Source organism: Octopus sinensis, linkage group LG18, assembly GCF_006345805.1.
Source record: "Octopus sinensis linkage group LG18, ASM634580v1, whole genome shotgun sequence".
Taxonomy (NCBI): domain Eukaryota; kingdom Metazoa; phylum Mollusca; class Cephalopoda; order Octopoda; family Octopodidae; genus Octopus; species Octopus sinensis.
In genome coordinates this window covers 16,090,784-16,103,283 of record NC_043014.1, presented here as the reverse complement: position 1 = coordinate 16,103,283, position 12,500 = coordinate 16,090,784, and the positions used below count along the sequence as shown (strand labels likewise).

At 36.7% G+C, this 12,500-nt stretch overlaps 1 protein-coding gene across 4 annotated transcripts in view; it reads left to right on the top strand.

Annotated features, from left to right (window-relative positions):
• LOC115221644 (monocarboxylate transporter 9-like) overlaps window positions 1-12,500 on the top strand; it is an 80,949-nt gene that overhangs the window by 43,165 nt on the left and 25,284 nt on the right. For all 4 annotated transcript variants that reach the window (XM_029791844.2, XM_029791845.2, XM_029791843.2 and 1 more), the window contains exons 2-5: window positions 1,643-1,942; window positions 2,579-2,722; window positions 9,986-10,276; window positions 11,290-11,832. In XM_029791844.2, the coding sequence (XP_029647704.1) occupies window positions 1,708-1,942; window positions 2,579-2,722; window positions 9,986-10,276; window positions 11,290-11,832 (1,213 nt within the window). In that variant the 5' untranslated portion in view covers window positions 1,643-1,707. The remainder of the gene's footprint in view (window positions 1-1,642; window positions 1,943-2,578; window positions 2,723-9,985; window positions 10,277-11,289; window positions 11,833-12,500) is intronic.

Below are 12,500 nucleotides of genomic sequence, written 5' to 3'. Positions count from 1 at the left end.
AGTAGTTCATCTCCATTGTCACAAGGCTACTATTTCTCTGCAGTCTTTTGAGGATGGGAATAAAATCGGGAGACTTGATGAAATTACAAGCTGTTGAGGAGCGGCCAAAAGAAGTAAAAAGCAAGGAGCCTATAGAAAAAGACCTGAAAGAGCCAAGAAAAAAAGTATATACTCTACAGAATCTTTCAACTTTACAGTGGGCCTAAAGAGCGCAATTCATTATAAAAGCGGGAGGGTAACGGACCAAATTAAGATGTTGTGTACCAAATACTTCGAAATGACAGACTCTTGGTAAAAACTCAGCTGACAGTTAATGAACATGTGAATAATTATGCATCAAACGCAAGGTTTTCCACAGCATGGCTGACTCAAAAGTTACTCACTTGCACTGTTGCAACTGCTAGGTTCCAATGCGAGGAATAGGTGAAGAAGGACTGTCGAAGCATGAAGTGGTCTAATCTACCTTAGAAGGATTAGACGTCTAAAGAAATCTGACCGTTCGGCTTCTGTTGGAGCAGAAACTGCCTCTAATCTGAAGGTTCCTGTTGGAGAATAGACTGCCACTAGTCTGAAGACTCCACTGTTGCCTTCCTTGCTGCTTACGCCCGAAACCACCATCCTCGTACTCGTGTATGGTATGTGATGGGATCGCGTTACTTTTCTTTGTTTTCATCTGTATTAGCACATACACGCGCGCGCACACGTACACACACATTCACACATATGTATGTATGTATGTATGTATGTATGTATATATGTATATATGTATGTATGTATGTATGTATGTATGTATGTATGTATGTATGTATGTATGTATGTATGCATGCATGCATGCATGTATGTATGTATGTATGTATGTATGTATGTACGTATGTATGTATGTATGTATGTATTCACCTATTTATACTGCTTATTTGTATCAAATTTGTCTTTACATAAAGTGACTGAGGTCTTTGCTCCTTATCTCGTTTTTATAGAACTACGTACCTTTACAGCGCCTTGGAAGATGCTTTGTAAAACATTTTGTACGCATGAATGGTAACTGTTGCCAAATAAACGAAAGTATTATTATCATTGCTAAATACGGCCCATTGCGTTCTGAGTTCAAATTCTGCCGATGTCGACTTTGCATTTTATCTTTGCTGAGTCGATAAAAGAAGTACCAACTCATCACTGAGATCGATGTAATCAAGTTACCTCTCCCCTAAAATTGCTGGTCTTATGCCAAAATTTGAAATCATTATAATGGTTTCAAATGCCATCGAGGTTGATTTTGCCTTCTATCCTTTCGGGGTCGATAGAATAGTACCAGTCAATCAGCGAGATCGATGGATTCGTCTAATCACATCTCTGAAATTCCACGCCTTATGTCTGTAATAGAAAAAATTATTAACATTATTAAAAGAAGTTAGTATTTGGCAGTATTTTGTTACTTCTCTTTTATGTTCTAAGTTTAAATCCAGCTGGGGATCGATTTTGCTATCCATCCTCCAGTTGGTTGACTATACTCCCCTCCAAAATTTGTCTTGTACCTATAAAAAAATATCAATTCTATATCGTAAATATTTTATTCCATTTGCATCAAGTGATTTCGTTATTTATTCTCTTGGTTTATTTTATTCATCTATTTATTTATTCTCAGATTCCAAGAAGAACTTCCGAAAACAATCTCTTTAATAACTGCATCGAATATTTGAAAAATCAACCATGAAAACTCTATCCACAAGTCTTAGGAGCATCCAGTCGCCAATGTACATCCATTCTCCCGATGGCGGCTGGGGTTGGGTTGTTTGTCTCAGTTCTTTCGGAATAAACTTCATTTTAGACGGCACATTGTTCTGCTTCGGCATTCTCTATATGGATCTCTTGAAATATTTTGATGGAAGTCCTGCTCAGATAGCTTGTGTTGGATCAACACTAACTGGAATGCACATGATGATAGGTATGACTTTCTATCCCCTTTCTTTTAACAGTTTCGCAATCAAGTGGTTTCGGGTTCGCTCCCATTGCATGGTATCTTGAGCAAGTGTCTTCTACTACATCTCGACGGAAACTGTGCTAAATCCCGTCGTCGTGTGCGTAAGTATGTATGCGTGTGTGTATATGTGTGTATGTGTGTTTGTGTGTGTGTGTGTGCGTGTGTGTGTGCGTGTGCTTGTCTCACTGTCTGGTGTTTATATTTAGATCTAGTGATGAACTGGACTGGCATTCCGTCGATTACGACGGCGAGGGTTTCAGTTGATCCAATCAACGGAACAGCCTGCTCGTGAAACTGACGTACAAGTGGCTGAGTACTTCACAGACACGCGTACCCTTAACGTAGATTCAGGGAGATTCGGCCCGACACAGAATAGGACAGGGCTGGCCCTTTGAAATACTGATACAACTCATTTTTGCCAGCTGAGTAATAAATAGAATCAAAATGTTACAGTAAAGATTTAGTTTGCTCTTGATTAACAACGGGACTTCTAAGCAAATTCATAAACTATATCACAATTTAATATAACAATCTATTCTATTTCATTAATTGTTTTTGTGTGGGTGTCTGATATTACATAATTTCATTGTGTCGTTTCAGGTCCTGTAGTTAGTCTGTTGTTGATGCGATTCAGCCACAGATATGTTGCCATCATAGGTGGCTTTTTTGCTGGATTAGCGCTTGCTATAAGTACGTGGGTGGAGAGCGTTGAGCTGTTGATTTTAATCTACGGTGTATGTGGAGGTAAGATAAATTTTTTATTCATTTATTTATATATATATATATATATATATTTATGTTATATTACAGTTGGCAGGAAAAAATATATATATTGTTGGTTACAGATTGGCAATGAGCAAATTACTGGATTACTGCATTTATAACAGCGAGAGTCACAAGGGAGTGTCTGAAACGCGGTGCAGAACAATAATTGCAAAATATATCGTTCGAAGAGTACCGATGAAAGATACACGCATACATGTCTGTCTATCTATCTATTTTTCTGTGTGGGTCGCTCTCCTTATCTATCTATCTGTCTACCTACATACCTATATCTATATATATATATAATATATATATATATATATATATATATATATATATATATATACTCTGTGTGTGCGTGTATGCGTGTGTGCGCGTGCGATGTGTGTGTATACACACACACACACACATACATACATACATACATACATACATACATACATACATACATACATACATACATACATACATACATACATACATACGACTCTCCGCACAGGTCTGTCTTACTAAGTCTTTCAAACTGGCCCCACGCTAATTTCAGTTTAGCCAAACGACGTGCATTAAGCTGTTGACTGAATGCTCATCGTTACTAAACTCACATCAACTGCACAAAAAAATGTTCGTCTTTCAAATATATTTGTTGAAGCTTATTTTAAACTCCTGTAATTGGTCCTGTCTTTTCTGCTGGTGATTTCCCATTTAGATGCAATATTACAAAACTCTAAAAGCAAATAGAAAGATTGATCGCGTTACACTTCAGATTGTCTATCACTCCGATCGCATAAAAAAAACCTCAACATAAACTCACATCAAATTTTGTTCTGTAAGACAACATTACAAAAAGAGAAAAAAAAAGGCGCGCTTGCAGCTGTATTAACATGGCGACAAAATACTTGGCGGCATTTCTTCCGTCTTTACGTTTTGTGTTCAAATTCTACCGAGGTCGACTTTGCTTTTCATCTGTTTGGGGTCGTTAAGTATTTATTAAACATTGCAGTCGATGTAATCGATTTAACCTCTCCCCAAAGTTGCTGGCCTTGTGCCAAAATCTGAAACCAATATTACAAAAACATTTGCAATTATATTAGCTTCTTGCAGTGGTATGAAATATCACATTTTCGGTGTTTTAGGGCACAAAAAGTTGTGTAATTTGTACGTTTCTCTGGTACATTAGCAAAGTAAACACTGTGTTTTGAAACTGAAAATTTAAACTGGATTACGAAGCCAACTTTTTTTTTTCTTTTTTTTTTTTGGCTAAGACTTAAAGAAAATGGGCAACACCCATGACCTGGCCGACCTCCGAGACTGGTGAAGAAGAGAAGGTGAAACTAATTCCGATTGTACATTATTTAGATTATTTACATTCGACGGATATTTGTCCTCATCTTGTTTGTTGAGGACAAATATCCGTCGAATGTAAATAATGTAAACAATGTACATAATTCCTCATCTCTAAATATAGAATTCTAATTCCGATTGGTTGTTACAAACCACTACTTTAATCCTTGAAAGTAGCCTAGCTGAAAATCAATGACCGCAGATGTGTCTACTGACAGAGAGCAGCCTCCCCAGACATTATTCATGAAGCCAGTCCTCTGACTTACCTGTCGAAAGACATACTCTAGAGCAGTGGTCCTCAACCATTTTTTGCCTATGGAACCCCCCCTCCGATTCCTATTTTACTCTACTGGACCCCCATAGCCATTCAATGTTTAAATAAAACCCTACACTTTTATTACTGAATATTATCAGGAATTGTATTTTCAAAATTGTTGAAATATTTTGTGCATAGTAAAAGTATAACCAATTTTATTGCCCGTAAAAATTTTAACAACAAAATTTTGTATGGAACCCCAGGGGCCCAAGAGCCCAGTTAAGAACCACTGCCATCTGTCCTCGCCAATAAACAATGACGTTATGCAATAATAGTACAGCGGGAAGCCGTGCATCAGGATATCGAATTATCTTTAGATAGGAACCCTTCATCCAAATTCTTGGGGCTGTGGGGGCATTGTTGAAAGTATCCAAGGTCGAGGCGATAGAGTTAAATTGGGCAACGTATTAAGATGTACCACCTTACGTATTACAAAACAATTGTGAATATTTCTTTCAAATGAATATCCCCGTAAATGGAGGACGGGGAATATACGCAAAGCTAAAATATTAGGAGGAGTCATTGATTGTTTCTTTCCCTTGTTTTGCGTTCCTTTGTTTTGTGTTTCTTTTGTTTTTGTTTCTTAATTTGCGTTCGATTATTTTTTTGCTTGTTTTTGTTTGCTTTTTTTCTCGTTGGATGACCTACAACATTTCAGTAGTCACATGTTTGTGTTTCCGTTGACTTATTTTAACTTCACTTAGCATTACTTCAGTTTATTTTATCGTCTTGGCTTTTGTCGAGTAGAAGCCATTAACTCGGTGTTCATAAGGACTTATTGCGTGGGATACTACGAAAATATGTCTAAACTATACTGGTAAACATGTTTGAAATACGACACGATTAGGACTTGGTTTTATCTTAAAATCTTATATAAACTAAAAGCACTGCGTTTTTTTGTGCGATAGCATACTCTTTATAAAAAAGTCCTAAAAATAAAAACTGTTATTCAACATTATTCAACGTTGTGTTGGTAATATTTCTAGTAAAATTCGCAGAATGTTCCTTCAAGAAACCAAATACACGAAAACAACTAACTTGCACTTTTCTTTGGTTCTATATACTTTAATTTGTTCCTTTTGTTGTTCAGTACAATTTTTAACTCATACATGTTAAAACTTTTGAAGAATCATTTATAACCAACCACTTGGCGTAGGCATTGTTGGATGGTTGAGAAGTTCGTTTTGCAACCAGTTTGTTTCAGGTTCAGTCCGCTGTGCAGTGCATTGGGCAAGCATCTTTTCCTGTAGCCCCGGGCCGATCAATGCCCGGGGCTATAGGAAAACGCGTGTGTGTGTGGTGCGTATCTTTGAATTTGTTCCTATACAGACTGACAACCGGTATTGATTTGTTTATTTCCCCGTAACTTAGAGGTTCGGCAAAAGGTTACCGAGAGAATAATTAGTACGAAACAAAGAATGAATGAATACTGGGGAAGATTTATTCCACTAAACCCTTCGGGACGGACTCCCAGTATGGCCGCAATCTAACGACTGAAGCGAATTAAAGAATTAGAAAAGAAATATAATGTTTGAAATTTCAAGTTTTCTATTTCATTTTGTTATCAATCTAATATAAACAGACGTTTCACCGAATTTTATTGGGATTTTAAAAGGAATTATTGCGTGGGATACTGCAAAAATATGTTTCAACTATACTACTGCGAAAATATGTCTAAATGATACTATTTTATGACCTACATAAGCAATCTGAAATACAAAACCTTCCCTGATGTGGTAAAAACACTGCCGTTTTTTAAAAAAATGCTTTTCTAGTAGTTACCATCGCGAAAAAAATACTGGCACGAATATTTTAAGATGTGTTCAGAAAATGTAATTAGTGGATTCCGATCCCTTAAAACATACACAGAGGGTAGTAAACACATGAGCATATACAAAATATTTTATAACGAGCACGCATACGCGCGCACACACACACACACACACATACATACATACATACATACATACATACATACATACATACATACATACATACATACATACATACATACATACAGGGTGTCCCAGAAAGATTTACCCATTGATATTTCTTAATTATTCAAAATAAACTTAAGGTAAGATAATGAAATTTGGCACACACATTTTAATGTAAATGGTCAAACCATTGCAGTAATTACATTTCAAAATGACCACCTTTCGCCTTGATCATAACCTGCAAACGAATGGTCACTGAGTTGCATGAGCATTGTACCACCTCTTCATCCAATTTGACCCATGAAGACAGAAGGGCCTTCTTCAGATCTGATACATTTGAATAGGAGCGAGCAGAAACATTCCACTCTAAGATGGACCAGATAGCAAAGTCCATGGGATTGATGTCTGGACTCGGAGGAGGCCATATCGTCTTGTCCCGAAAACTGCTGGAATGCTCTTTGCACCACCTTTGTGTCAAATTGGATATGTGGGCCAGACCACAGTCTTGAGTGAAGATGTAACGGTCACCAAAAGTTTCTGTGTCTCAGGGTAACACTTTCTCATCCAACATTTCCACATAAACTTCACTGTTGACCTTGACATCAGCATCGATGAAGATCAAGGAAAACTTCGACCCATCAGAAAAGCATTTTTTCTTTTTTCGAAAACGGCAGATGAGGAAAGAACTACACGAAGTGAAACTTGACATCAAATAATAGGCAGATCCCGCAATCAAAATTACGTAAGTCATATCTATTTTTTAAAAAGACCTACACTGACAATAGTTGTAGAATGTACACAACCTACACGCTAATAAACTGCAAACAAATTATTTATTGTACGCCCACAAGATGCAAAGAAGAGTATAGGGACACTACTTCAACAAATGTGGGGAAAACGGACTACAGTATAAGTGAAAGGATCCGAGAACGCAAGCGAGAATACTATTGTAGGATACAGGCATTCGTAATCTATCAATATGCCGAAATACAACGGATCAGTAACCAACGCGAAAATTAAAAAAGACCTTCCTACTACGTTAATCCAACGCTACAACATGTTGCAGATGCAGTATACTTATTGGAATTGACTCTGACTTCCTATACACCTTCAATGAAAACAATGAATGCAATAACAACAATACCACATCCATCAACACTACTATGTTTTAAAAATGAGAATCCGATAAAATTTACATCAACCAAAGTCAGCCACCATTCACACACACTTCACAAACAGCATAGAAACTTAGGCGCACTCAACCTACAAACTCACCTGCACACACACACACACACACACACACACATGTAGTATCAACAAGAACAAAAATAAGTAAATAGAGAACAAAAAGATAAAGATATGTAATGAAAACAAAAGGGAAAACACAATACACTAACATGCTTGACAACCTATAGATGATACTTGATAATATAACATACTCGGTAAATCAGTCACATTTGAAATCACTGGAAAGGTCACTGTAGTGTAATGAAAATTTTATGAATGATTAGTTAAAAGTATAACTGCAACCAGTACACATGTTTATTGGCAGTGGCACATGTGTGTGTGTGCGTGTGTGTGTGTGTGTGTGTGTGTGTGTGTGTGTGTGTGTGTGTGTGTGTGTGTGTGTGTGTGTGTGTGTGTGTGTTAAAATAATGAGTTACAAGACTAGTCGTGTTTCTTTCACGTTGGGATTCGTCTAAGAGCATTAGAATGGGGGAAGGTTTTTGATTTGTGTTGAGAGGAGAATAATGTAGAGTTGCAATAGAGAGTAGAGGTGCAGTTATTGAACGCCGAAGTAGCGGAAGTGAAGAAGGCAGGATGAGAAAAGGGAGTGAGAATATTATGGATGTATAAGGATTGCTTTGCGTCTATAGAGGAAGGAAGGAAGGAAGGAAGGAAAGGTGAAACGAAAAAAGAAAGAAAGAAAGATGGATGGATGGAAGGAAAAGAGGAAGAAGAAAAGAAATAAATAAACAAAGAAGAGTTTCGACGGTGACGAAAAAGTGACACCTATCGTGGAGTTGTAAGCTATCATCATCATTATCCAATTGAGAAAGATTAGACTGTTAAACTGAGAATAACTGCATAATGCAAATTTAATGAAAATGGGTTAGTGAGTCAAAGTTTAAAGTGTGAAATTTTAATAATAAACAGTTAAGTCTGCGATAAATAAATGAATGAAAGCAGATAAATAAATGAGTTAACGAGCATTTCTATATTTAGTGATTATTTTATGATGAGGGTGCTTGGCTTAGTGGTAAGGGTGTTACACTCACGAACGTGAAGCCGTGGTTTCAATTCCTGTACTGGGTGGTGCGTAGTGTTCTTGAGCAACAACACTTCTTCTCGCGTTGTTCGGCAATCCCTTCGACTGCTGTTGTGCCGTACACTGGATCTTTACCTTTTGACCGACAGATTTTAAAAATAATTTTTTTGTAACTAAACACTTTGAAACTTCGGACACTGGTAGAATGTCTCATAAAACATCTTTTACTCTTAGCGTTTTTGAGAAAAGCTTATATTTAGGAAGTTATTTCACGTTAAAGTTGTAGTATTTCGGTAATTTGAACCAATCAATGACGTGTATTCAGCTGAATAAAATTACTGCTGCTGTTTGTCAACAAGAAATTCCGGCGGTATATATTTAGTTTGTCACTGTTATTTATGACAACCCTAACCCTAAAACCCTAACCATAAAACCCTAACCATAAAACCCTAACCATAAAACCCTAACCCTAACCCTAAAATCTTAACCCTAACATATATTATTCAAGAAGAGTTAGAAATATCTGTTTTCGTTTCATACAATTTCTTAATTTTCTCAGTGAATATGTGGAGGTGGCAACTTCCTCTATTGGATATCGTGTTTTAGAAAAAATTGGATTGGATGTGTAGATTCTAAATCTTACTTTTTATAGAGCCTCCCAGTTCTTTATTTCGTATGTATGACTGGATGAGACTTTTTACGGATTCAGAGCCAAATTTTCTGCTGATCCACTCGTTGTCTTTTTGCGTGAAGTGTGTCTTCTGTCTAATACGTTTTATAATGTTTTCTGTATTTTCACGAGGCGTTTTTTATGTAAAGTATTCTCGGTGGTGTGGGGTGATTTTTTTTTTTTTTTTTGGTTGCATACGTGAATGTTGCTTTTATTTTCAGCACTATACAAAAACAAAGTGCTGGGCTGTTGTACGCTATGAAGTTAGTTCAATTCTTTGGCGATTTCTTCTTGAGAGAAAAGGCAAAATAGTAAGTTATTCAATGCTTATCATGGGCAACTGCGATGAATCCACAATGTGTAAGTTGATGAGAGTAGCTCCTATCCTAACCAATGTCTTTCTCTCTCTACAGAGATCTATTTATTTATTTGTTTATCAGTTGTAGTTTAGGATGTTTGAGTCCCATCCTTGAAATGTGAGTAATCCTCCAATGTGAGTCACACTACACCTTTGTCGAGGACCAGAAACTAATCAAGAGGGAACGAGTTCCATGTCACGAAGAGTACACCTATACTTCAGATTATAGATTTTGTAATAATTTATATGTAACATCGCCATTAGGATAACTGATATACATTGCTTAGCAATACTTTGAATGTAAAACCTAAAAAAAAATTCATGCTTTTTTTTACTTGTTTTTTCTTGTAGGGATTGGTTTTGGAATGGTATTCATTACATCGAATATATGTTTGAGTCTATACTTCGAGAAGAAACGAGCATTGGCGACAGGTTTAGCATCAAGCGGTGCTGGATTAGGTACCTTTGTCTATCCATACTTATCCGAATGGCTATTGTCTATGTATGGTTGGAAAGGTACGGTGCTCATCCTTGGTGGTTGTGCGCTGAATTGTCTTGTGTGTGGGTCTGTTTTTAGACCTCTTTGCTGGTCATCGAGATCTGATTTGTCATCTCTCCGGACAGAATACACAAATGGAGATGGTGAGTACGAAAGCCTAATTATGTATATATAAAAAAATGTTTAATTAAATATTAAATGTAGAGAATAATTTTAGACTTTTGAAATATGTTACATGACGGATGATGCTTGATCCTTGTTTCGTTAGTTCTTACATTATTCAAAACAAAGTGTGGAGTTGCATGACTTAGTGGTAAGTGTATTCGGCTCAAGATCGTAAGGTCGTGAGTTCGATTTCCGATGGTGTGTTATGTCGCTTTATTTCACTTGCTCCAGTCCAGTCCAGTCCGCTGGCAAAAATGAGTAGTACTTGTATTTTAATGGGTCAGCGTTGTCACATTCGTATCATGCTGAATCTTCCTGGGAACTATATTAAGGGTGCGCGTGTCTGTGGAGTGCTCAGCCACTTGCACGTTAATTTCACGAGCAGTCTGTTCCATTGATCGAATCAGTTAGAACACTCGTCGTCGTAACCAACTAAATACCTCCGTTCAAAACAATATATTGTTTAAATAGTCCTCCAGTATACTAAGCAAGCCTGAGAGCTGAATTAAACAGAATCTCTGGTATTTTCCAGAGGGAAAACGGGCATGAAAACAATGAAAATTACAACTAAGCTAGTGATATATATTTAATATATCGAGCAATAAAAAGCTAACTAGAAAGAAATATACGATGAAAGCAATTTATATTAATTAATTACTAATATTATTTCCCTTTTTAGAATAAGGGAGATAACTCAGGATATGTTTCGATCTTATTCTGATCTCATCGGCGAAGTATATTTTTCACAATACTTACCGAAGTAATGATCAAAGAAACCCTAAGTAAATGTATACAACTGTACATTTATTGACATAGGAAAGTAGAAATGCTTAGAATAATTCAGAGAAGCAATACGAATGCAAGACAATGAGTAAATTATTGCTTGTTTAATTGTTAAAATTAAAATTTAGCCAAATGTTAATATTACCCACAATTTAGTTATCTATTTATTTATATAAACTAATTAAATCTTTTTTTTCACCTTCATCAGACCATGACGAGGATTCCGATTCTGTAATGAGTGATGCGGAAGAGCCGACAAAAAACAATTTGCTTGACTTTAAAATAAAAATTGTCAACTTGCCAGTGAGCAACATAAAATCTAGTTATACACATAGTTGCCATCAACTGAGCCACGGGATTTCTGGTTGGTTGACACCTAGCAGTTTGAGTGTGATGGACGTTAACAAATCTCAAATTAGGAGCCTACATGATATCAATACATCAGTGGAACTTAAACAAACGGGACCACGTCGGCGGCTTTCGACGACACATTTCAATCCGTTGATTAAACAAGACATCTATTACAGTGGCAGCGTTACCACTTTGAGACAAGATACTTTAGACCACAGACGCTATTCAGATTTAAGTCAAAAATCCGGCAACCAGAAACTTCAGTTCAACGATGCCATGTCCACATTTAATGAAGGAAGCCAGTGCTGCCAGGGTAACATATTGCGCCATGTCTTCAACTTCGCTCTCCTCAAGAATAAAGTATTCGTGGCCTTGTTAACGGCATTTACTCTTGCATCAAGTAAGTCACCTGTTCGTTTCTTCCATTTTTTGTTGTTATTTCTTTCCACTAAAGTCTTCTCTTTCTTTTATATATATATATATCTTTGATGTTGTATAGGAAAGAATGGAATGGTTGGGTTCTGGACTTTGCAGGCTCTCCGTGACAGATGAGATCAACGAGGTATCCACACACGTACACGCACAGGCTCTCTCTCTCTCTCCCCTCCCCATCAATTCGACATTACCTGTACAGGTGCACGGTGTACCACGCATCAATAAAAGATAAAAGATATATATATATATATAATATATATATATATATATATATATATATATATATACTAATATTGAGGGGTCAGCAAAAGAAATGCATCACCTCATACCGAAGTTCAGAAATAGCAGCCAAAATCTAAGCCATTCCTTCTACTTAAAAAGGGTCTCTGGTAGACCCTTTTTAAGTAGAGGGTCAGCAAAAGAAATGCATCACCGCATACCGAAGTTCAGAAATAGCAGCCAAAATCTAAGCCATTCCTTCTACTTAAAAAGGGTCTACCAGAGGCATTTCTTTTGCTGACCCCTCAATATTAGTTTTACTAGAATTTACCGTATAACGGTCCTGTTTTCATACCGAATTCTACTTGGTGAAATTTATTGATTACTTCGTAATTAATTAGTTTTACCCTTAAT